This window comes from Chaetodon auriga, chromosome 10, assembly GCF_051107435.1.
Source record: "Chaetodon auriga isolate fChaAug3 chromosome 10, fChaAug3.hap1, whole genome shotgun sequence".
Taxonomy (NCBI): domain Eukaryota; kingdom Metazoa; phylum Chordata; class Actinopteri; order Chaetodontiformes; family Chaetodontidae; genus Chaetodon; species Chaetodon auriga.
In genome coordinates this window covers 1902897-1929293 of record NC_135083.1, presented here as the reverse complement: position 1 = coordinate 1929293, position 26397 = coordinate 1902897, and the positions used below count along the sequence as shown (strand labels likewise).

The 26397-nt window shown below is 49.2% G+C and overlaps 1 protein-coding gene across 2 annotated transcripts in view; it reads right to left on the bottom strand.

The window, feature by feature from the left end:
• Positions 1 to 26397, bottom strand: part of LOC143326537 (nucleolar protein 4-like) — a 131495-nt gene that overhangs the window by 83202 nt on the left and 21896 nt on the right. Inside the window, exons 2-4 of one of the 2 annotated variants that reach the window (XM_076740141.1) lie at positions 20224 to 20376; positions 17882 to 17993; positions 11745 to 11851 (exon numbers count right to left, since the gene is read on the bottom strand). In XM_076740141.1, the coding sequence (XP_076596256.1) occupies positions 11745 to 11851; positions 17882 to 17993; positions 20224 to 20376 (372 nt within the window). Of the gene's footprint in view, positions 1 to 3039; positions 3217 to 11744; positions 11852 to 17881; positions 17994 to 20223; positions 20377 to 26397 lie in introns of those variants that run through there. The other variant, XM_076740142.1, reaches the window with a different exon arrangement.

The following is a 26397-nucleotide window of genomic DNA, read 5'->3' as shown; positions in this document are numbered from 1 at the left end:
ATATCAGCTTATCGATCAATCTCCGTTTTTTCTGCCAAACTTTCTTTTGTTCCTCAAAGTGAGCATTTGCTGCTTGTCTCTGTTTTATTTCACTGAAAACTGCATATTTTGGGGGATTTGGACATTTGTTCACGTAAACGAAGACATATGAAGACGTCACGACTTCGGACAAACGCACAAACAAACAAGAAAACACACAATAAGGTGCCGAGAGTGAGAACAAAAATCTCCAAAGAGCATTCATCGGAGGCAGCAGACAGAGAAAGACTCAGCCCATCCAGGAGGGAGAGCAGGAGGATGAAGGGGAAAGCGGGATTAGACGGCAGGCTGTCCGTCCTCCCTGTCCTCCTGCCGAGCACATGGCCAGGTCAGGGGGACACCAGAGTTATTTTGGAGCAGAGCAGAGGAGCTCAGCAGGCCCTCACAGGAGGATTTATCCTGGAAGAGGCTCTTCTCGTCCTCCTGTCCCTGGACAGAAGGCTGAGGGTGGGGAGGGGCGCCCTTAACCCCTTAGACGCCAGGAAATCACCCGTGACAGGCCTGATGAAGCTGCACACGTCGGCAAAGAAGCAAAAATACAGCCGAACAACTTCAGCATCAATCTGCTTCCTCCACGACTCCATTATTCAAAGCAGAAACAGACATTTTAACCCGGACCAACAGCAGAGGACACGCTGCATGTTTCCAAAGTTCAGTGAAGAAACAGAGACGAACCGAGCATCTTCAGTCAAATGATCAGTTTCACATGGAGCCACATCGTCATTTGATGAACATTTAGTTTGAACATTTAGTCTGTGAAAAAAAAAAAATATGAAGAAAAAAAGAATTAAATCAACAAACAACACACTTCCTCAGTGCCTGAGCGGAACGTGTCTCCAACACTCTAAAACCCCAGAACATGTATCTATAGACCTGGTGGACTGTTGCCATTTTTGCTTGAAAAACGAGTTAAACGCTGACTCATCTATCAAACTAGTTGCCAATTAATTTTCTGATGATTGACGAATCGATTAACTGTCAAAGTAAAGTGGAAAATAGGAAACAAAGTGCTGCCAGAGTCAGAAAACAGTCACATCCTGACGGCCTGCTGACGAAGAGGAAAGTGTAACTTCCACAGTTATTCTGCAGGTGGGAAACTGGAAACGAGTTTCAGTGGAAATCAAACAAAACCAAAGCTGATCCGAGCTCAAAGCCCCGCTGTGCCTCCATCCACTGCTCTGACCCCGCAGGCGGGAGACATTTCCACTGGACATCCCAACCTATGATCGATATCTTCTGTCCATTAAACTGATTCATAACTACAAAATCCTGCCAGCAAAGAGCCACCACAGAATGAGATTCTGACTCGTGAGCGTGATGAAGTATAATGAGTTTCAAAACGACCCGCAGGAACTTGGGACCAGCAGTTTAAAGGGGGCCTTCACATGGGAACGGATCCCGCGTACAGCACGCTGGATGCTGGAGGCAGATTTGTGCAGCGCTTCACGAGTGTGTCCTTCAGCTGGAGGTCCTCAGCTCCAGCCTCTCTGTCTGAAAGCCTCTGCCCCTGCTGAAGGGCCCTCGTGCAAGGCAATGAATTCTTATCACCTCCTGGGCTGCTGTTCCCAATCCAGAATCCAACCCTGACCTCTGACCTGCCCGAGGAGGGCGGCACCAACAAAGACCTGACATCTGAAAGGAGCAGAGGGTCATGAAATACTTTCAGCTGATCGTCCGAGGCTTTGAGGGCGAGCGAAGTTCTCAGACTGAGAGCCTCCACGTGCAGTCGGGCGGGTCCCGCACTGCTGAGCGCTCAGTTACTCCAGCTTTGATGCTGCCGGACCTTTAAACACTGTTCAACACCGGACACACACACACACACACACACACACACACACACACACACACACACACACACACACACACACACACAGACCGGGCCAGAAGGTGTCAGAGCGCTGATCACAGAGTAATACACAGGTTTGACAGTCATCCATACGGTTCATTATCACAGCTCTGTTATCAGCTCACACACTTGTTCTCCACCCCTTCAACTTGATAAGATGCTATCTGGCTGGATTCTTACTGGCACATAACTTTTTAATTATTCTGGCTTCATGAAGGAGGAAGTATTAAGTCATAACTGGATGATGATGACACTAATATACACACACGATCGTCAACAGAAGCACCATGGTCCATGTCAGGAGAACACACTCTGAAGAGCAGTCCACAAACTTAGACTGGACAGACAGACAGACAGACAGACAGACAGACAGACTCATACTGGAATCACAAATCTGTCCATAAAGTCTAGATCCTCCTGAAGAGCTGGCCTAACCAGGCTACCGTCCACCGCACGTCACACTGCTCCACACAGTGAAAGGCCACTGTTTCAATGCTTGGCACGCGCCACCGATTGTTCCTCGCTGCGTGCGGGTGCTTGGTCATTCCGCATCACCCACCCATCCACCCACCCACTCCCACACACACACAAATAGACGTAAACACAAGCGCACGCTCTGCACAGTCGTGCACCACGCGCGCGCACAACAGCAGAACAATGTGCGCCTGTCAGGAGCACGCTGGCCTCGTGCACTCCGCATCACACCACAGACACGCTCATGAATGATAATGGTAATGATAGCTGTCGCAGGACGGGGCGGCCTGCTGAAGCCGCACAATGACCAGCACGCCGCGCGCGACTGACGAGCAGCTCCGGGCTGCAGGCGGCGAGGCGCGGAGCCCGCTGCCCCCAACACACACACCGACAGCCCGTCCGAGAGCCCCGCGATGACAGCAACACGGTGCAACTTACGGACGCGCTCCGGCCGGCAGCCGACCCAACGCGGAGTGCGACACCGAAGCAAAAACCTCGCGATTCAGTTCGCGTCGATAACTGATCGGAGCGCCTGTCCGCGGAGCGTCCAGCGGCGCGGTGCGACCGCAGAGGACAGCCGTGCAGTCCGGCTGCAGCGTGCAGGACGGAGCAGGAAAAAAGACTGGAAAACACTCCGGAATACAAATAAATAATGAAACGTGCAGAAAACGCCTTCTTACCTTCACTTCTGCAAGATTACAAACATGAAAGTCGGCCGCCACGCGCGTCTCCGCACTCTTCTTCTCTTGTTTTCGTTGTTTGCTTCAACTGTTTATTCATTCGCCTCCAGTCCTTCTTACTGTTTATTCTAAAACGACGATATAACCGGCTGTACCGAGGGAGGGAGTGAGAGCACACAACAGGACCCTCAAGACTGGCAACCGGGGGGGGCGGGGCCAGGGATGCTGACATCACAGCCCGAGCGAGGGGGGGGCAGAGAGTGTGAGCGAGAGGAGAGAGGAAAGAGGGGAGAGAGGGAGAGACTGTCAGAAAGAGAGAGAGGCAGAGACGCAGAGACAGAAGAGACAGATGGAGACATCACACAATAAATCCTCCCTCCATGAAGGTTATAATGTTGGTTATGTGAGATGTTTCTATTATTTTGTCCACACCACTCATATCAAACTGCAGTGACCTCTGTGAACCTGCAGCTCCGTCCACAAACAGCACGTCTTCAGATCAGTCTCATCCGACCTGAACGCCGTCACCTCCACCCAGGGAGGGCGTTTTTCAGACCACTCGTCTGAGCTCAGCGTCCCTAATAAACTGGCAACTGGCTGCATCTCTAGCTGATTTGTACCCCTCCTTCGTCCACCTCCTCCTCGTTTCGTCACCTTTCATCAGAGCCCACAGCACGTTTCATTCATACCCACAGCACAAATCAGCCGACCCGAGCACTTCCACTCCAATCCTTAATTGCTAATTAACTATCAGAAGTCCTTAATCAGACTCGTGTTTCTCAATCAGCAGTTCAGAGTTTGAAAAATCAAACATTAACAAGAACATAGAGACTTTCAGGGAGACAGGAGGACATCAGCTTTCAGGACAGTCAGAGACATAAAAGACACAGAAACAGACGTATGAACTCAAATTACACCAAATCCTGAAAACAGACCAGCAGCGGCGGTCCAGTGGACACCGTCCTCTCAGTGCGTCTCAAACACACATGCAGGACACTGAGAAGGACAGTGTGGCTGCAGGACGGCGCCGGAGACGCTGTCTTAAGAACAGACAGGACGTGTCACTCAGCTGAGCTTTCACTGGATCTCAAACAAATATTTAAACACACTCTGACCGCCATGCATGAAGCTGCTGTGTGTGTGTGTGTGTGTGTGTGTGTGTGTGTTACAGTCCCAGAGACAGCAGCATGTGCCCTCTCATACATTTACATGGCAAACCTGCCACCTATAGGCAGAGGGTGACACTGCAGGGTAATTAGCCATGCATGCCCATGCACAGGACAAGGTGCTGAGGGAACTGCAGTGTGTGTGTGTGTGTGTGTCTGATAAGGATGCTTATCACTTCCCGTGCCACAGAAAACACGGAGCAGCTTGACCCAAGAGGGGTCCAGGAGCAGGTTTAACACGTGTCCGCCGTCTCTAAAGAGGGCGGCAGCGTCATCGGTTTCAACGTCGTGATGCTGTGGAGTCATTTTCTAAGTTCCAGTAACATAAGAAGAGAAATGCTGCTCAAAGTGACTCCACGGTCTCCAGCAGAGCTTCCTGCGCGCTGAGCCTTGGCTTCAGGGGAGATTTTGAGCCTTTCATTTAAAATGATGTCACTGGTTTGGTGCAGATTCACTCTCATCTACATGCAGTTTCGGGGGAAGAAGCAGCTCCAGCTGATTCTCACCTGGGCGGCCTCACATGAAAAATAAGGTGCTGTGACACGGTGCTTTCACTTCCTCCATATCCTACGTGCTGTGCACTTAAAGACCATCAAGGGGATTTTTCTAGCGGGCCTGTTTCCATGGCATCTCTGCTTTCCCGGACGGTATCCACTGGAGAGCTTCAGGGCAGATGGTGAGAGGATGAGACGCGAGAGAGGTCACGCCCCTGGTGCAAACACACCTGAGGGCTCCGAGCCGGGAGGAGAAGGCTTTATATGTCACCTCTGCATCAGCTAAAAGCTCGACGCCACATGCATTTGGGATTTTTAGAAGAGGCCGGCTGCTGAGAGGCTGAGAGACCACGGCGAGCGTCCGCCTGAGGACACGGCGCTGCAGGCTGTCACTCAGCGTCTCGTGGCGTAAACGAGTCCTGTCTGCGCTTCGGTTCAGAAGCTCTTCGCTGTGTATTAAACACGATGTTTGTGTGCTAAACTCCACCGTGAACAGACTTCAACATGCTGCAGGACACGGCGGTGAAAAACATTTTCACCACACGTTAATTAACAACATTATTTGTTGTGTCAAATTAGCTGCATATAAACATCGTTTGCAGCAAACATGGCGGCTGCACGGCTGCACTAACGTTTCTCTGTCTTTGTGTTCTTCGTGAGGCCCTCTGAACCTCCCTGCATGCGAAACATGAGAATAAAATCAAGTGTAGGAGGTCTGACTGGACTCGACACGGCTCGGCTCGTACGTGGCTTCGCCAGCTCTGAGCGACTTCACTAATTGGACCGCTGATCAGCACAGGCGCCCTCTGATCTTTGACAGAGGTTTAAAATCCTCCTTTGTTCATGACGAACGAGCAGCCGCTGTTTGTGATGAGGTGTCAACGTGTCGATTACTCCAAACTTTTTCATCGATAAACTAAAGATAAACAACGATTTCACACAAAGATCAACGTCAGAATCAAAGCAACGACCACTCAACAACGAGGAGCTTTAAAGGCACAGGAGGCTCTGAAAGGTGACTTTGTGAATAATGTCTATTAGACGTGTTGTCGCCAGCTGAGAATTATCTGTTAACTGACTTCCTGAAGCTCCCTGACCTGAGCAGGTATTTATACTACATATCTACTGCACACACACACAAACTGGGCTGTGAGATTCAGACTGTCGCATGTTTTATTTGGGGCAGACGTGTGACTTTAAACTGCTGGTTGACTTTAGACTTTAGACTGCTTCTTTTTTGATCCCAATTTGGGAAATTATTTTGTTGCAGTAGCAATTAGACACACAGACCAAAAAAAAAAAAAATGTACGCAAGAATTTTTTAAAAGTAACCAAAAATAGAAACAGGAATAACAGCAGTTTGTTAAAAATAAAACTGTAACTAAGTAGAACTAAATATATAGTTATATAATATATATTATAATGTATAATATGTATTATATAATATAATAAAAATACAATATAACTGAGGATATAAACAAGAATTTACAGCAAAAGTTTGTACAGTTTCAGATAAACGGATGTAACTGTGAACCCGTTTGGCAGCACCGCACTGACTCTGGTTGTGCTAAAATAACTGTGTTTAACACACGCTGACGTAAGGCGGCTGAAACAGGTGAAGGTTCAGGTTCTGGTTGGTTCAGAGCTGAAAAACATCGTATTTACGTTCACAGAAAGCCAGCGTGAAGCCTTTAAAATCCGATGATCTACCCGACCTCCACAGCTTCCTGCCTCCAGCACAAGCTCTCCGTGTGGTCGTCAACATGTCGCTCGCACACAGTTAAAGGCTGCGTGTTCACGCGTCGCAGCGATCAGTCGAGAATCACACTGAAGTCAACTTCCCTTCCACTTGATTTTCACCGGCGTCCCCGAAAAGAAATGACAGACAGCGACTTGTGGGACATTTGGACATTTGGACATGAAGACATGATTGTGGATGGACGCTCGTGACGTTTTGTTCTTCAGCTTCTAACCTGAGAAGGTTTCCGAGCCTTTTTCGAGGCTGTTCCACCGACGAGCCTTTCATCTCAACACGGATGATTTTTTTTCTGCTGTCTTCTCAACAGTCTTTTAGTAATTAGAATAGACCAACCCCCAACCTATCTCCCCTCTGCACACACACACACACACACACACACACACACACACGCACACACACCCCTCCTCCCAAAAATAATGAAATGTCTTTCCTCTGGAGGTAGCTGAAATAATGGGCAGAGTGGAGGAGAAGGGGAGACCATAAACGATAATGAACCACCTCATTCTCCTTTTTAATTCCTTCTCTGATTCCCCCCTCAACCTCCTCCCTGTCACCTCCCCCCACACCCTCCTCTCCCATCCCTCCTCCTCCCCGTTGTGCCCCGCCGTCACCTACAAATTTTCTCATTTTTATTTTCACCCAGCCAAGCACATCCTCCTCCTCCTCGTCTTCCTCCTTCCCTCACTCAGCCACCGCCCTGCCATCTCTCCATCCTCCTCCTCCCCCTCTTGTCTCCTCTCCTCTCACTCCTCACCCATTTCTACCCCCCCCCCCCCCCAAACACGCTCCCCCCACCCCCTGCCAGGAAGCATCCTGGGTAATTTCCTCCTCTTATTGAATTGGGACGGGGGGCGGATGGAGGGAAAGATAAAGGGCTGGGCAGATGAGCGGAGGCTTGGGATGAGCGCTAATGGAGCCAGAGGAGGATTCACACATCACAAATATGCACCACATGCTCCTCTCTTCTCCTTCTACCTTGGCTCCATTTTCTCTCCTGAGTAAAAGGACTGATGACCTCTCCCCTCCTCCCCTCCTCTCCTCCTCTCCTCCTCACTCCTGTGTTCCTTCTTCTTCTCTGCCTTATAAAAACAAGCCAGACAAAAGACCTTTTTTCACCGAATGCTTTGCTATTCAACTACCCTGCACTGTCTGCTTCCCCTAACACCACACACACACACACACACACACAAACACAAACACAAACACACACACACACACACACACACACACACACACACACACACACACACACACACTGAACCCAATGCTCCCTCATGTCCTATGTTATTTCTATAGGTGAGTGAGTCACTGCTCCTCTATTCCTGTCTGTACTTATGCTCCTCTGGGCCGAACACTATAATCTTTCTGCAGCACAGTCTTATCCTGACACACATACACACACACACACACACACACACACACACACACACACACACACACACACAAATACACAAAGACAATCTGTGCTGTCTACTAAAACTTCACCTCAACTCCTCCAGCAGCAGGACTGAAAGGATCGTCTGGTCTGACAAATATACATCACGCTGAGTGTTCGGGTGGAGGTGGGGAGGTGGGCGAGGTGAGGAGGTCGAGAGGTGGGTGAGGTGGATGAGGTGGGCGAGGTGGACGAGGTGGGCGAGGTGGGCGAGGTGGGTGAGGTGGTAGGTGGGGAGGTGGTTGAGGTGGGGAGGTGGGGAGGTGGGTGAGGTGGGGGGGTGGACGAGGTGGGGAGGTCGAGAGGTGGGGAGGTGGGTGAGGTGGGCGAGGTGGGCGAGGTGGGCGAGGTGGGAGGTGGGTGAGGTGGGTGAGGTGGGAGGTGGGCGAGGTGGGTGAGGTGAACGAACGGCACAAATCAAAAGCCGCCTTCCAAAAGCAGAAGCCTTCTTGTGTGAAACAGAGTTCTGGCAGAGATCTTTGAAGCTCTGCTAACACTTTAACCTCCTTTACTCAGCTAATCAACACTGGATCAGACAGTCGGTTGGAGGCAGATATAAAGACGCTGGTGTTTATGGATGTTCAGGATCTGTCAGCATCACTCTCCAATGAAAGCATGTTCTGCTCAGTCAGCAGCCTCCGTCTACGGGTGCCCACAGGACGAGCTGACATGTACATGAATAAACACTTCTATCTGCTAACAGCTCCATTAAGGAGTGTTAAAACCCCAAATTCCTACACTGTCTACGATCTATAAAAGCTGAATCAGTGTCAGAGTGAAGTGACTGAAAGCCTCGTACATCAGTGAACTGCACACAGACCACGTTTTCAGATCAAAGGTGACGTTCAGCAGGACAGAAAATAAACCTCAGCTGTGGTGAATCTCTGCTTCGTGCTCATCTGAGGTGTGACGGCCCGGACGTTCACGGTGACGAAGACCTTTTCATCTTCATCAGTTTGTTTTACATAAACTATATTTACAGTTGTTTCTGCCTGATCAAAGTGAGTTTGAGTGAGCGAAGGAGAAAACATCCCATTTCACAAATATACTCTCTATGGTGTTGAGTACATGAGATTTTTCATTTCTACTTGATTTTTGTCTCTGCACGCTCATGTTTTGTGGTTATCGTGCTTCTTAAAGTGCTTTGTGCTGAGCTCCACTTCAGGAGGAGACCCCCGGCCCACCCTGCCTCCATCACGCAGGAATCGAACCACCAACCCGTCGATTTACGAACAGAAGTGAAACGCGGCTGAAAACCCTGCAGTTTGTTCTGTGCACGTCTCTGTCGACTGGAGTCCTCGTGACCGATCTGAATAACGAGTTGACCCGAGGTGATCTGCACACGGCCTCGGCCGCAGGAAGCGAAGGACTGATCAAGATTCACATCAGTCAGAGCGCTGCAGGCTGCGTTCTGCTCACCAAACAAACTTTATTTATCACTCGCAGGCTGCTTCTGATGCAGATCGATAAGGCTACAGACGAAGAGTTCTTCTGTTTATGCTCCAACTTCCTCCATCTTAGACACTTGGCTCTGATCCTGGAGTGGCTTCTGATGACTGGAGCACAGAACAGACTTCAGGTCTTTATGTTAAACTGCAGGAGTCAAAAGGTCAAACCCTCGGCTGACAGACGTTTCCTCCTCCTCCATCATGATGCCGCTCAGATAAAGGCATGGAGGAGAAGTGAGAGGAGAGGGCGGCGCCTTCAGGAACTATAAATATGCTCAGTTTGAGGAAAAACAATTCGTTCGTTTTGTACTTTGCTGGATTCTAACAGCAGTGTGATAACGAGAGTCGTGTCAATACGTCGGTGTGAACTAATTAGAGCGCTTTGACATGGTGTCACAGACGGGCGGCTACAGACTCCTGTAGAGAATAACAGGAGTCACAGAAGCTGGTGCAGGTGTGACTGTGGGTGTGTGTGTGACTGTGTGTGTGTGAGTTCAGACCCGGTTTTAAGGTTAGAGTCAGGTTTAGGTTCAGTTTAGGGGCTAGGGAACAGGTGATATCAGAGAGGGTCCTCACAAGGAGAGAAGTACAAACGAGCATGTACAGTATGTGCAGGTGTAAAAGATGGCAAAACACAAAGTACTGAACTGTACGTGTGTGTGTGTGTGTGTGTGTGTGTGTGTTGGACAGACAGACAGACAGGCAGATATATTGGCATTCCAGTGTAAATTGGCACTTCAGTGTCTCTCTCTCCTCAGCTAATTAACTTGACGCTCAGGGGCCTGGCTTAATTGGAACGAGCTCAACCCTCTGTTCCCCCACCCGTTATCTAGACACACACACACACACACACACACACACACACACACACACACACACACACACACACACACACACACACACACACACACACGCGCACACACACACAGGGAGTATGACCAGCAGCGGGTGTGTGGTGCTGATAGTCAAAGTGGTTCAGGATGGAGTGGTGGTCGAGGTGTTGAGGGAACAATACAGAATCACTGCACCCTCCACATGCACGCACGCACGCACGCACGCACGCACGCACACACACACTGCAGAAGCACCATGCTGAGCCAGAAAGAAGAGGAAGCTGATCTTTCTCCTCCACTGGCAGACCTGATTTCTAAAAACTGTGATTCACAGGAACGTCGTATCAGCGATGAAGACTGTCCTCACATCTTCAACAACGCGTCAATCCTTTCAGCCACTTACAGCCAGTGTTTGCAGTCACATGACGGCGCTCCAGAGGCTGTAATAATTATGACTGGTGTCCATCTGGAGGACGAAGTGTGACGTTGGTAAAGAGCCTCAAAGTCCACCTCAGGGGAGGTCGCGGTGGATGTTTGCTTCCTGTTTCCTACCAACAGCCAGCACCGGCTCCTTTTAATCCCCGTCAGCCAAACCACGTCGGGTTTGTGTCTGAACCTGAGCAGACCTGAACCACAGAGGCTCTGTCACATCAGAAAACTAGTTTTCAGCCATTTCTGTGTCCATCCCTCACTTCACAGAGTGACTTTCAGCTCCTTCGCTGCAGCCGTCAAAACAACACCTGCAGCTACTGTACGACTACACAAAGCTCAGGTGAGACGACGCACCTCACCTCACAGGCATGTTAAGAGTGGGTGAGTTCACTGTGTGTGTGTGTGTGTGTGTGTGTGTGTGTGTGTGTGTGTGTGTGTTTTTGATACTGTGAAGATTCTTGTTTTAATGTGTTTGTCCTCTGAATGTTTCTCACCTCTTGGTTCTAATAAAGAAAGCTTGAATCTTGAATTTCAGCACTGAGTATTTTCTCTTTCCAGCCTTTTATGGACTGAACGTTTCACTGATTCATCTGTAAAATATTTGGGAATCGACTGAGAGTGAACGACACACTTGAAGATTGTAATTCTGTATTAGTCAAAAACCTTTATGATGGTGAAAAATGAACATGACTTGTCTAACGATGCTCTCAGGCTCTCGTTCATGTCTTTGGAAACAGAAATGAGTTTTCAGTCGTGTAGAAATTATGTGCAGAGAATATACAAACAACTCGGTCTCCTGCTTAATAAGGAGGAATAGTTTTGGTCCGCTGACCTCCGCGAGCGTCAGGCTTAAACACCGATATTTCTTCTCATTATAGAGTTTTAATTGCACCATGCTGTGTGGGAGTTTTCCTCCTACAAGGCTTCAGTGAGCCTCCTGGTTTCCTCCTACAAACTCGTCACAAACGATACTCGAGAGCACAAAAGAAGCTGCTGCTTTAAAGCAGCTGTCAGCGGCAAGACTGACGAATGATCCGCTCTCAAGGAAACGTTGAGCACAGAGACACAAACACACAGCAGATGACAGCAGCCTCACACTGAGCGTGTCCGGCGTTCAACGGGCAGCGACCTCACGTACCTTGTTGTTGCTCATGCACTGCAGCTTCATCTGTTTCATGTAGGTGGTGGTGAGAGGCATGTTGTAGTCTATGACCTCCAACACCAGAGAGCTCGGCCTGTCGTTCTCTGGAGAGGAGGGGAGAGGAGGGGAGGGAAGAGGAGAGGAGAGGAGAGGAGGGGACAGGAGAGGAGAGGAGAGGAGAGGAGAGGAGAGGAGAGGAGAGGAGAGGAGGAGAAATTTTAAGGACGAAAAGAGCAAAGTAAAACCACATTTTCATCACTGTGAGGTTCTTCTTCCTGTTTGCTTTACCTGAGATGCTGCATTCACACTGCGGAGGAAAAACGAGGCTCTGCAGCTGAACTGTCAGCAAATTATTTCTATTACTACGTCTTTGAACAGGAAGTACTTCATAGTACTTTAGGCCACTGAACCGGTGAAGGCCTGGGGATTGGACCTGCAGACCATAACTCTCTAACCTGCTGGAGGACACTGAGAGACTGATGGACTGTTCATTTACTGTATACAGTGATTGTGATGACCCAGGTGGAGCTCAGTACTCAGACAGGACAAACTGACTCTGCTGTAAATGTCTAACCCATTTATATCAATGAGGATCTGATCAATAACAGTTCAACAGGCCTTCATGAAGGAGGCGTTAGACTGCTGCACCTGCAGTCACAAACTGGCAGATGAATGTATAATAATGGAGGAGACGCACGTGAAAGCTGAAGCTCTGACCATCTGTGTCACCTTTAAACTCACGCTCATCAGCCGAGGCACGAGCTGCTAGCTGGGCTCCGTTTGTTTGTAAAAATGAAAGCAGTGACATCAACACTGACTGAAAGTCACTGAACAGAACAAAGATGAAGAGCTGCTGACGCTCACTGAGCTGGAAGATGTTTATCTTATCACCTTCAGCTTCACCATGTTCACAGTCTGAGCTCTTCAAATGAACACAGAGATCCTGGAAGTGACAGCCGGCTTCCTTCCTTCGGCTCATCGGCTGTTGATGTCATCTGTTATCATGACTTGTCAACACTAGAGGACCCTCCAGAGCTGGAGGTCGAGCAGAAGCAGCCTGACTCTGCTGAGCCTTCAGACTCACAGCAGTCAGTCGCTTCTCTCATTAATTCAGGCTTGAACCTGCTGCTGTCATCCTTCTGGAGGGTCAGTCTCAGTCTCAATCAACCTGTTGGTCTGTTCTGTACACATAACATCTACTTCCTGTCTGTCCATCCTGAAAAGGGGTCCCTCCTCAGTTTCAGGGAATAAAAGCAGGCTACAAACTTCTCAATCTCCACATCTCCACTCATACTCCAGCCATTCATCTGCTGGCCTCTTAAAGGACGTGTCTAATGCCTGGAGCGCCTACAGAATGGACATGAATATGGACCGCAGGATCAATACGGCTTAGCAGAATGGACAGGCCTGTCATCGATTGGTGACTGATAGTCTTGCATGAGGAGAAAGAGACTCCAGAGAGGGACAGGCTGTGATAACTGACCGATAACATGACACGAAGCTGTCACTGGTGCTCAACGTGAGGCTCCCGACCCCAGCTCGGTCAGGACAGGGTTTTTTTTGTTTTCTTTTTTAATGAATCCTGAAGCAGCACACATGAAAAACCTCCACATAAAAAATTTGCACAGTAGACTTTTTCTCACCAAAGGTTAACAAATGAGTCGTCACAGCGTCCGGTTCTCTGGTTCCTCTTTATTATGTCCATGAACCTGACGTTCACTCCTAAACGTCAGGTTCATGGACATGAAAAGGAAGCTGCAGCTGTAAGTAAATGGACGACTGCGAGAGGAAGCTAAAGTGACATCATCTTAATGTCAGTCTGTGTTACCTCCTCTAACTCTTCTGCATCGCACACTTCAACCAAACCAAACCCCAAAATCACAAACGTGGCTCAGAGGGTTTTAGAATCAGCCTGGAGGCTCCTGATTCGCATGAGGAACACCTCCCCAAACAGACGAGCGATCGCTCCTCCAGGACGGACGAACATGCAACAGATAAACTGTGTGAGAACAGAACAGAAGGAAGGAGCACGACGAGGAGGCGCTGCCCGCTGGTTCAGAGGCAACATGGCTACAGAAACCAGGATCGTTTATTTTTCCACATAAAAAAAAGAAAAGTCTGCTGCTAATCTACACACACACACACACACACACACACACACACACACACACACACACACACACACACACACACACACACACACACACACACTCGCACAGCTAGCCTGTGTCAATTAAACATGGCCTCGGTCCAGGCTGATTAATTGCATTTAATAATTCACAGCTGAACTTTAGTGGGAGTCACTTCAGCATAGCGATAAAGGGGGCTGAGGTCATGTATGTGTGTGTGTGTGTGTGTGTGTGTGTGTGTGTGTGTGTGTGTGTGTGTGTCAGGGAGAGGCCAAACCCCCACAGGGTAGGAAGGCAATTAGCTGCTCTCGCTCTGAGTGGCATCCAGTGATGGCACAACACACACACACACACACACACACACACACACACACACACACACACACACACACACACACACACCAAATCTTGAGTCTGCATTTGTTCATGTGTAAACAGGAAAATATGAGAATTAAACAGCAAAGGGACGTGAGGTCTCCTGATGGTCTCCGTCTCCTTTCGTCCTCCTCTGTGTGGACTTCCATTTCAAACGTCTTCTTCTTCTATTTTCCTCTATATTCTCTCTCTTTTTACCCTGCACTTCAGTTTCCTCCCCCCAGTCCCCCATCAGCACCGGTTCTTTCTCCCTCTCTCCCCCGACTATGTGGAAAATGAGCTCGTTTCCTGGGCCATTTTCTTTGTTAAAAGCCATTAATTAGGCTAATTGAGGAGAGAGACAGGACACTCCAATGACTCCTCTGTTTAATGAGGGACAAGGAGAAAACCCGGGGGGGGGCAGGGATGGACGGAGGGTATAGGGACGGATATAGGAGGTGACAAAGGAGGGGAAGGAAGGAGGGAGGAGGGGAGGGATACAGGGACGGGACAGGAAGCTCGGAGCTGCGTTGGGGGGATAATGAGAGGGAGAATCAGAGAAGAAGAGCTGGAAGCGGGATGCGGGGATGGTGGGTGGGACGCTTTGAGGATAAAGGAGGAGAAAAGACAGAGATGGACAATCTGGAGGGGGGATGGAAGGATGGGCAGCAGGAGGAGGAATGGGGGAGGGATGGGAGTGTGGATGAGGGAAAGAGACGGGGAGGGGGGCCTTCAGGGTGCCAGTAGTTGCTGAACATATATAATGGGGGGTGGCAGGGTTGGCAGAGGAGGACGGGGAGGAATGTGAAACGGATGTCAGCAGCTCGTCTTTTGGCTGGAAGCTAACTGAGAAAAAGGGACAAAACGCGTCCAAATTCACAGTGACATCATCACGTCTCACACGTTTAATGTTCCCGTTATTACAAACGACATTTAGAAAAGCAAACGCTCCAACGTTAAAGAGGGGGGGAGACCAGTCAGTGGCTGAGAAGACATTTCTCATTCCTCGGTCCTAAAACACACTCTGAAGTTCAGCTGAAGTCTGGAGTGAAAGTCGAGTGAACTCCTCGTCCTCGAAAACCACAAGTACTCAAAAACCATGTTTCCTCCACAGGCTCGACTGGACCAGACTCCATTATGGTATCAGGCACTTTGCTCGGTTTGATTTTCCACTACAGCTGGCGCTCCCTGAACACAGGCCGGTCGACAGAGATCTGTAAGATCTGTGATTTAAGGAGCTGACTGATGGAGGAAGATGATTCCAGAGGGCTGAGGGTGAAACAGCAAAGGCTCGATCGCCTTTGGTTTTACAGTCGGAGCAGAGGACGGACGAAAGACAGATTAGAGGAGGTAAATACGGAGTGTACTGTGCTCTTGGCATTATTTAGATTTAGTATATAATGGAGATCGCCTCCCACAGTTTATTTGATTTTGTCTCTTTTTATCTCTCGCTGATTTTATTTTGTATCTTTTCATTGTGTGTTTCTTCTACTTGTCCTGTTTTCTATCTCTCCTTTTTATTCTGCTGTTTGTCACCAGTGAATTTCCTCGGCATGTTATCAATAAACTCTTATCTAATACACAGTCTTATCTGTAATCAACAGGATCTCCTAGTTTATTCTCAATTTTACAGGAAGCCAAAGGAAGGGAGCAGGAACAGAGGTGATGTGGGGCCACCGGCTGGGTCTACTTCCTGAACTAACCGTAAACGGTTTAGAGCAGCTTGACTGAGAACGAGTGGACGATAATCAGGGAGGGAGAAAGTGAAAGTGTGAATCAAAAGTTCAAGATGTGTAGAAAACAACAAGCGTGAGAAGCGTCGAGTCTGTGCGATGCAAAGACTGTCTGCAGCTCAGGAAAAGATGCAAACAGTCTTTGGTGTCTGTAGGGGGAGCTAGAGGCTCCAGGCCACATGAGCTGCTGCTAGCATAACACATACCAATCTCCCATGGAGCTGTGCGCCGTCGAGTTGCATTGTGGGTAATGTAGAAGCCAGAATTTGAGCAGGAGGAACGAAGCGAGAGCATTAAACAGATGATAGCTCGACTTTTTTCTGGACTGTCCATCCCGAGTCCTCATGCAACGCCAACCTGGTGCAGGACTCTTCAGGTTCTGGGATCAGACATTTAGACTGAAGCAGAAACACACGTGACGACATATCGAGGACATTCTGCACACCGAGGAGGGAAAAACAGTGAAGCTGAACATCTGAAACCAGCCGACATTTCACATCGGCTCATTCAGATCCTCTCAAGGCTTCACGGATGCTAGTTAGCTCAGAGAAAGGCTGATCGCCAAGATGACTGACAGGTGCGATGGCAGGAAGTAGACCAGCTGAGCACGAGGAGGGCGGGGCTAACAATACACCTTTTATCTCAAGGAGAAACGGTGAAAAACACATTAAATAGTAAATAAGGTGTTTCCACCTTCACAGGAAAACGAATGTAGCTGAAACACTGAGATTATGGCACCAAATACTGTGATCCAAATTAATATCAATAGTTCCCTCAAAAACATTACTCAATAAGTGCAAATGAACTGGATTTCATGATTTTATGTATGTTTTCTCGTCTTTACAATCGGGGGACGCGTTGATGATGTTGCCAAGAGGGAGGACAAATATGTGAGAGCGGAAAGCGAGACGAAGGATGAAAGAAGGGGAGATGGACTCTAATTGAAAGGCAGCGCGGAGAAAGAAGGCGAAGAAGAGAGAGTGATGACAAAGAGGAGGAGTGGAAGGCAGAGGAAGAGTGAGGGACGGGGAGGATTCCTTTGTACCTTCATGCTTTCATGGAGATGCAGAGACATCGAACATCGAGGGAGAGCGGATTTCCCATCGTTCTTTGACAGGACGCGACTCAAATTTCAGGCCAACACAGTGCTGAATTTAATTAAACTAAAGAGAAAACTAATTTTAGCTAATCATCTTTCATCTGCTGACGCCCGCTTTGATAGTGCGATCTGACAGCGACGGAGCTGAATTCTGCTCATTAGCGAAGTTAAAGGCTAAAACAAATAAGCACAAAGCAAGCGACACATTCTGAGGTGCCGCCCGACGCCTAATTAATAACCTATAATCTCTAATCTGATAGAGTCTGCTGCGAGCTGAGACACATAAAGCAACAGCACCGTCTGTCCTGTGGTGACGCACACAGAGAGGAGAGCACGGCATGAACTCAGCAGACATTTACAACAAACGGACTGAAGGAACAGGATGCAGGAGAACCACAGCTGCTGTTTGTTCCACACATTCTTCTTCCTTCTAAAATCTGGCTCCTACATTACCCAGAATGCCACTCGGGGGCCCAGTCTGGTCAGAGTCAGGTGTTATGCTGGTAGCAGCACAGGTGAGCAGCGGCTGCAGAGGTCTGGCCGGCTCACGTCCTTCTGACTCCTCATCAGCAGATTGGTTTCAAAGTCGACGCTGACTCGAGTGACATCACTGGAGGACATTTATCAGGCCTCACACAGCTCCCCCAGAGACGCCAAGGCTTTAAACTGCTGCTCTCACGACATAAACTTTGACTTCACAATCAGTGGCGCTGCCCTTTAACGTCCACATCACTCACTCCTGCCAGTGGGACAGACACTCGGCGTCCCCTCGACGGGACATTAACGACCTGGACGTCTGCGGCAGCGCTGTGCTCGTACCTTTGCAGTCCTGTCCTGCGGTGCTGATGTGCATCCTCTTCTGACACTCTCCACAGCTCATCAGGAAACGAGTCACCGCCTCTCTGGGCAGGAAGGCGTACGTCTCCGCTATCTGAGATGGAGACAGAGACAGAGACAGAGAGAGGACTGGTGACAAAGAGAGCCTGTGGGTTGTATAATGGTGCTATCTGCACACCTCACTGAGTTTACACAAACAATCATCGTTGAAATCTGCGTATAATATTAACACATTTCATTAGATTACGCAACAATCACAGTCAAAATCTTCATGTAAGGTGATGAAGGTGCATGAACATCATCAAACGGCTGGTTAGCTAAACTGACACTGAATAGAGGCAAAACCGTAAAGCATCATTCTGCATGAATCACACTGCTGAACGATGAACACACACACGGCAAAGCTGGTCAAAGACACCAGAGCTGTCCCTGCTTTGGACAGAGTGTTCTGGCTGTAACGCTGCGCTGACGTGAATTCAGTTAATAATTTTTTAACTGTATCCCAGAGTGACTGCAGACGAGTGAGAGCGAGAGGAGCTTCGACTGAGAAGAGTCGTCGGTCACAGCTCTGCAAACGAAACCCGCCGCAGTAAAACCGAAGCTCCTCATTTAACCACCAAACGACTCATGTTGTTTACATGTCACCAAATCCCAAAAGTGGCCCAGAGTGGCCAAACAGGCCCACGTCACCTGTTTCAAAGTGCGTCAAAGCGTTTAAGGCGGACTTTCTGAAAGAAGCTCGGCGAGGCTCAGGATGTGTGTGAATCTGTGGGTGCGTGTGTGCGTAAATCAAACATTAATACTGGAAGAGACACACAAAGACACAAAGGGAGAGGAGGAAGGGTGGAAAATAGCCAGCATGGATGGATGGGGGTTGGTGGTGTGTGTGTGTGTGTGTGCGTGTGTGTGTGTGTGTGTGCGTGTGTGCGTGTCTAGAAAGGAGGGGGTAAAGCAAAGGCAAATGTCACTCACAGCCTTTGGTGGCACTCAGACCTGAAGCTATGTGGCATGGCAAGCTAGCTCCTGGCTTTAAGCACACACACACACACACACACACACACACACACACACACACACACACACACACATATATGTATACATACTGTTGAAGGACGCAGAGGACAGTGTGACAGATGAAACTGTGTTTTTGTTGTTGTTGACAAACAGAAAGATGATCAATAAGAAGACAAAGAGGAGGAAGAAGAAGAAGAAGAAGAAGAAGAAGAAGAAGAAGAAGAAGAAGAAGATGATGATATGTTAGAAATGAAGAAGAAATCCCAGCTGGCTGATAAAAGATAAATCTGTGGAGGCTGCACTTCCTCCGTTTCACCAAAAGAGGGCAGTGTCAGCAGCTGAGACAGCTCAGACTCCATCAGCTCGGCGGGATTCACTTTCACTTTTCTGTTTGTTTCTACGTCAGCAGCACATTAAGCGCAGGTTTAACAGGTTAGCTCAGGCCTGGGTTTAGGTTTGAGGTTAGGATTATGTTTAGGATGCGGTCAGCGTCTGTGGCAGCGAAATGCGTGGAGTCAAATCAAGGATAGGGACATGAAACCATAAGGAAATAAATCTGGAAAAGGAAAAAAGGTGGAACAGTAAGAAGAGTGATGCTGATGGTGAAGTGAGCCCACGTTCACACACCACCAGCCGCACACACTCTGTGACCTATATATGCAAAGTGTTTTAAAGTGGGGCATCAGCGAACTGTTATGTCCCCATCAATTCATCTGCAGCTTATTTTCTCTTCCATTGATGTGTTGATTTGGAGTCAAAGATATTCAGTTTATTGTTTGACAAAAACACAGTGGAAGGAGGGAAAATCTGCTCGACAAATGACTGGAAGCTGCTGATTCTTCTTCTGTGAATCAACAGATGAACGTATGGATTAATGCAGCTCAAAACAAAACCATCAAAACACTCAAAGTCAAAGGAAGAAATCGACTGATGCCTCGACCACATTAGTTTCAGAGAGATTCGCCGATCTGATCCGAAACTGAAAGCAGAGCAGCGTGAAGGAGGCTGAAGACAAAGACGGCGTGTCTCTTTCTTCGCCAGAGAGGGAAAAAGAGGAATGAAGCCCAGAAGAAGAGGAAGAGAGAGAAAAGCGAGAGAAAGGCCGAGGACGGGGTGTGAAGCAACAGACGACACAAGTTATGAAAGAGGGAATACGCTGTGTGGGCTGGAGGATGGCGTGAGAGAGGGGACACGGCGAGGAGCGGGGCGGTGAAACGTGAAGGAGCGAGAGGGAAACAGACTGAAAACAAAAGGAGACAGTGGACGAGGACAGCTCCCTGATGCAGAGGAGACGGGGACGGCGTGCTTACAGCTTTGTAGGTCTTCTTCTGGCCGGCGTGCTTCGGGGCTTTGCCGGGGTCGGCGCTGATCTCCACGTGCATGGCGTAGATGATGTCAAAGAAGTCCTCGACCACCGCCACGCGCTTCAGGGACGAGTCCACGCCTGACACGCTGTCCACACACTGGAAACAGAGAGGAAAGGGTCCACAGTGAGGACAGAGGAGACACAGGGACCTGTAGCACGGCACACATCAGACCACTGTGTCAAACCAACAAAACCACTAAACGGAAACGTCCGACCCAGGATGAGCTCACAAACAAACCGGGACTCGTTTCATCCTGAGGGACACGTTGGACACAACATGGACAGTGTTCAGATGCAGCTATAAACCTCATGAGCTACTATTTAAACAAGGTGGAATAGAAATAAAACCCACAAAACACTCTGCAGGAGTGTGACACATTTACTCAGAAACTGATCCCAGTGGATCGTTTCAGTCATGTGACCACAGAAGTTTGATCATCAGAACAACTTCCAGAGGTCACGTTACGCCCAGAAAACAAGCACACAGCAACACGAATTACAAGCATGGCTGAAGAGGGGAGTGTTCACTCTCCATTTTATCTAAAAACCAAAGTTAAAAGGTGCCTAAACACAGTCAGAGCGGATCGGTTCTTCATCTCGTCAGACCACAGTGAGCAAAGCAGAAACCGTCGGCCGCACCGCGAGCACAAAACCTCAACCAGGACTTTCTTTTCAAATCGGAGCTTCACTCTGGACCCCTGTCTTCTCCGTCCGCTGTCAGAGGCACTTTCAGCTCTCTGTGTACGCTGTGAGTCATCTGTGGACTCCAGTTTACAGTCATCTGCTCAGAAAATGTCCCCTGATGAACACGAACAGACCTTTTAAAGCAGAGTCCAACGCTGACTGCTCGACAGCTGCTGATCAGTCGTCCTGAGGATGACAGGAGGAACATTTTCATGCTGCGTTTTGGGATCTTTTCACACGCTGAAGCTGGAACCTTCGGCTCCAGAGGGACCCTGAACACTTCATCTCACTCGCCGCATTAACGACAGATTCTGGAAGTTATTCTGATTTGACTTTGACTACTAATCACAAGCTGATCACTGATCATCAGCCACACTGCTGGGAGGCTCGTCTCCGCTCCAGAAACCCTCCACAGCTCGTGGAGGTGCCCCGAAAACTTCCACAGAAACCAGTGCAGCTGGATTACAGCCACACTTTGCATATTTTTACAGATTCTATGAAAAACCAGAAGACTGACGGAGTTAAACTCACGTCAACATCTCTCCCGTTCTGACCTCGTGTAGATTCTTAAAGGGTAAATGAAAGTTTCAGTGTTGCCAACTTCCTGTTTTAATGGTGTGAAATAAATGAACGCTGTGCAGTTATACTTCAATAAGAGCCCTGAATCAGACAAAGACTTCCACACCTACTGCATGTTAACCAACCCCCCCCCCCCCGAGAGCTGTCTCTCCGCATCTGTCCCTCGTTTACACACACACACACACACACACACACACACACACACAGAGTTCTGGGAATACCAGGAAGTCTTGGGAACTACTTTTTCCCTCAAGGCTGTGGGAGTGTGAGGTGTGGCTCTGGAAGAGGGACTGGAAAGGGTGGGAAAAGTCTGAATGTCTGTTTTTAGACAAGGGGGGGGGGGGGGGCTGATGGGAGAAAGAGAAGGAGGAGAGAGGGATGGATGGAGGGAGGGGGGAGGAGGGAGGAGAGCTTCACTACCTGCTCAGACACCTTGATACAGTATGTGTCAGTGGATAACAACAGGTAGTGCGTCGCAAAACTAGTATTGCCATGGTAACCAATGAGGGCTAACAGGCTGTGTGTGTGTGTGTGTGTGTGTGTGTGTGTGTGTGTGTGTGTGTGTGTGTGTGTGTGCAGAGGTGGATTTCTAACAAAAGCTGAGACACCGGTGGACAGAGCCACATGCATGCAGCTGCACGCTTGCACACGCACACACAGGTAGAAACCTTCATGTGTGTCTCTCTGCTTGTCCAGTTTGTTCCTGACAGACGACGATAAGAAGAAGCTACATGAGATTCCTCTGAACGCTGAGCCGGACGTGTGTGTGCAAAGAGCATCGCGCTGCTGATTCAGCCGCACGTTCATGTTGTTTTCATTTCTGAAAACAGTAAAAAAAAAAAATAAAAATAAATAAATAAATAAATTTAAAAAATCCATCTCAACTTCCTAAAGCATCACTCGTCTCAGGTGGAGCGTGGGTGGAGCGGAGGCGGGCGGAGTGGAGCCTGGTTACTGAAGCCTTACAGCGAGCTGTCGTTCAAAGCAGCCGTGCCCATTATTATGCCGAACTTAAACTGGGGGTCTATGGGGACTGACTGGCTTTTGGAGCCTCAAGCGGTCATTAGAGGAAGTGCAGATTTTGACACTTCCACTTTGGCTTCACTTTCAGAATTTCTAGTTTTGACATTTCAAATAATTAGTTGTATGGTCCAATCTCACACTTGACCATGTGCTGATCTCGAATCGTAGTCGAATCGTGACACCTCCTGTCCCCACACACTCCTGAGCTCGTTCATAAGCTCGTCGCTGACACTGACGCTGGGCAGGTGGTGTGCAGCGGGCTTCTAGATGCTTCCTGTTGGAAACAGCTGCTTGTTGCTGGAAATTAGGTTGAGGGATGAGTGACAGATACAGTAAATGTGCTGTAAAACCAGAACAATGAACTAAAAGAGGCTGAAAAGCTCCACAGAGTCGCAAACATGAAGTATTGATTAGTGCAGCTTCACTCTCTACACAGATGGATGGAGAGTAGGGCTGATGGTGGAGTGTGTGTCTGCAGCCATGTAAGCTGCTCCATGTTGGCAGTCACATGACACAACCTGTTATATGTGTGAACCGTGTTAAATATCCAGCTGACAGGAAGCGGGAGGCCTGCCTACCTGTCTGTGAGGGGGACCAGGGTGACAGGTGTGTGTGTGTGTGTGTGTGTGTGTGTGTGTGTGTGTGTGTGTGTGTGGGTGGGTGGGTGGGTGGGGGGTGGGGGGGCATTGATGGGGGGTTAGGGTTGAGCAGTGTCTCCCAGCACAGCCTTTACCAGATGACGAGCATTTAACGAAGAGCCAATGAACTAAAGTCTTTATGTCTTACACACACACACACGCACGCACGCACGCAAACACACACACACACACACACACACACACACACACACACACACACACACATCCAAACATAAACACAATCAGGACACTTTCCCCTGACCCACTGCCTCTCTACCCCCCCACCCCCCGTGCACGTACTGTAATAAGTGTTGCTATGGTAACCAGCTGCAGCTTATCACGGAGGGGATGTTTCTAATGTGCCCCCCACCCCGTCCACCTCCCCCAACCCATCCCCAATGCCATTACAACTGCCAGGCAGAGGAGGAGGAGGAGGAGGAGGAGGAGGAGGAAAAGAAAGGAAGACGGACGGCTGGTTAGCGCCTGCTGCTGTAGGAGGAGAGGAGGTCCCCCTCAGAGGAGGCCAAGGAGGAAACAAAGGAGATAAAAAGGTGGAGGAAGAGAAGGTGATGAAGAAGACGGTTAGGTGCGTGATGCAGGTGAAGCAGCAGACTTCACTGTGTGTAAACTATGATCACCATCAGCATGCTGAGCTCAGGCTGCTGGAACACGAGCAGAAGAACAACATCTGAATTCATGATACTCACAGAGTTTTCCAGAGGCTGGAGAGCATCTACAGCACCAACTGAAGGGTCTTATGACCTGGATATGACTATGAAAGCTGCTGCTTAAATTGAACCAGAGATGAACTAGTAATCTTTCATCAGAGACATGCAGAGCTGCAGGCCGTGGGTCAGGCCCGAGCAGCGCCTGCAGTCCTCCTCTCAGGGTGTACACAACCCTAACAACCTCCAACAACCAGACAGGGCAGCGTCTGAGAGGCGACGCTCAGGGCAGCACGAGCACACCGAGGGCTCGCTGCCGCTCGTGAGGCTTTCTGCTCGCAGTGACGTCGGTCAGTTCAGACTGAATTTACTGACTAAACTGAAAGTGTAAAAGTCAGAGGGAGGGAAGAGAAACACGACAAAGAGTTCTGCCTCCAGTTTGAAAACCATGCTGCATGTGCAGTGATCTCTAACAGCCTCAGAGCTCATCCGGCGCTCAGGCAGGGAGAGGAGACGCATTTTCAGCAGAGAAAAGCCATCAGACAACAACCGTGAGTTCCATTACGCAGCGAATTTTGCAAAACTTTGCAGGTAATGTCCAATGGCTAAAAAAATAATACAGTACAGTACAGAGGCCTGGCTGCTGAAACCTAGCGGCTAGCTGCCACTCGAAGCAGCCAGCCCATAACTCTCATATAAAAATCGCCCCCTGCTCAGCTGCCATGTTTTTGCACCAGGCTGTCAACACGTTTGTCTCTGCTGTCACGTCTAACATGGCGGTCACTGGAGGAACTGCAGGGTTTGGCACTTCCTGTTGGCTTCGTCTTTCAGCCCTGCAGGACGCTGCTTCAACAGGACCTCAAATATGATCCTGTTATTCTCATGTGTGTTTACAGCGTGCCAGGCCAGCAGTGCCCTTTCCCTCTCCCTGGTACATCACACACACACACACACACACACACACAGAGAGGAGAGATGGGAAGAGACAACATGTTTGTCCTCCACTGTCTGCTCCCATGCTCGTTGTCCCTGATAGTGGGACCGAATGTGACGTAAAACCAGCTCACACACGCAATATATCAAGCAATAAAACCTCCACATGCGGAGAAAAAGTGTACGCAAATATACACAGATTCAATTACACACATGCACACAGATACAAAGTACAGAGCATGACACACACACACACACACACACACACACACACACACACACACACACACACACACACTGGACTTCCCCCACCTCTCCTGCTTGCGGTTGTAGGGCACATCACTGGCCCTGGACTGTAGCTTATGTGACAGCATGCGCACACACACACACACACACACACACACACACACACACACACACACACACACACATCTATGTGGGCCACAGGGTGGGGGTGTGTGTGTGTGTGTGTGCATGCGTGTGTTCAGGGGACACCTTAAGGCACAGCAGACAGGACAGCACAGCATGCATCGGACACACACACACACACACACACACACACACACACACACACACACACACACAGCAACCCCCCACTTCCAACTGGCCGGCCGAGCAGAAGGGTCAAAGTCAGAGAGGGGAGAGAGAGAGAGGTGCGAGGGCAGAGCTGCCCGTCTGCAGGACACACTTGAGCGAACACACAAACAAACACAGTAAACACACGAACACACAGGCTGCATGTGTGTGAGGCTGCAGGCTGTGGACACACACACACACACACACACACACACACACACACACACACACACACACACACACACACACACACACGTCCGTCCTGCACAGCAGTCGTGACAAAGAATCGTTCACTGAAACATTGAAAACTGGACTATTTTTAGGCCTTTTTTCCAAGCAGGGACCCTGTGGGACGCGGGCGTCTCTCTCTGGGGGTCGGACTCATTAAAACACATCGCTGTCTCTGCTCACCAGCAGCAGACCCATGACCCATTTTCAGGTCTCATGCCACAGTTAGAAGACACAGCCACGCATTTCCCCCGTCCCGTTCTCCATTTTGTTCCCTGACGTCATGCCAGCTGATTCTACAGGTAAAGGTACGTGTACCCGCAGACTCAACAAAGAGCTGATGAGATAAATAGGCATGCAGTGTGTGAGTGATAGTGTGTCACTCTCCACGACTGTGCTTTGTCGTTGTAGTCCGGCGGTATGCTAGCAGCTAGCTCGAACGCTACGAGGCTGCAGCCTGAGCTCGTCTGGATGCTTTAACGTAAGAAAACATATTTTCAGACACATTTTTTTTTTGCACCACACACGACTGTTCTTCTAAATGCATCATAGGGTCAAATCCCTCCTGCTCAGACCTCACACACAGCGCCATCGCCATGATCTGTTGTTCTATTTGGCGACGTTTCACACGTTCCTGTGGAATCTCATTGGCTGCTGCGCCTCTCGCTCTTTCTCCTCGTACATATCGATTCTGTTTCCACGACATCGAGCTCGGCTTTCTATCTGACCCTCCATCTCTCTGCTCTGACCTGCTGCACCTCCGCTGCCTCCATCCACACATTATTAGCAGCC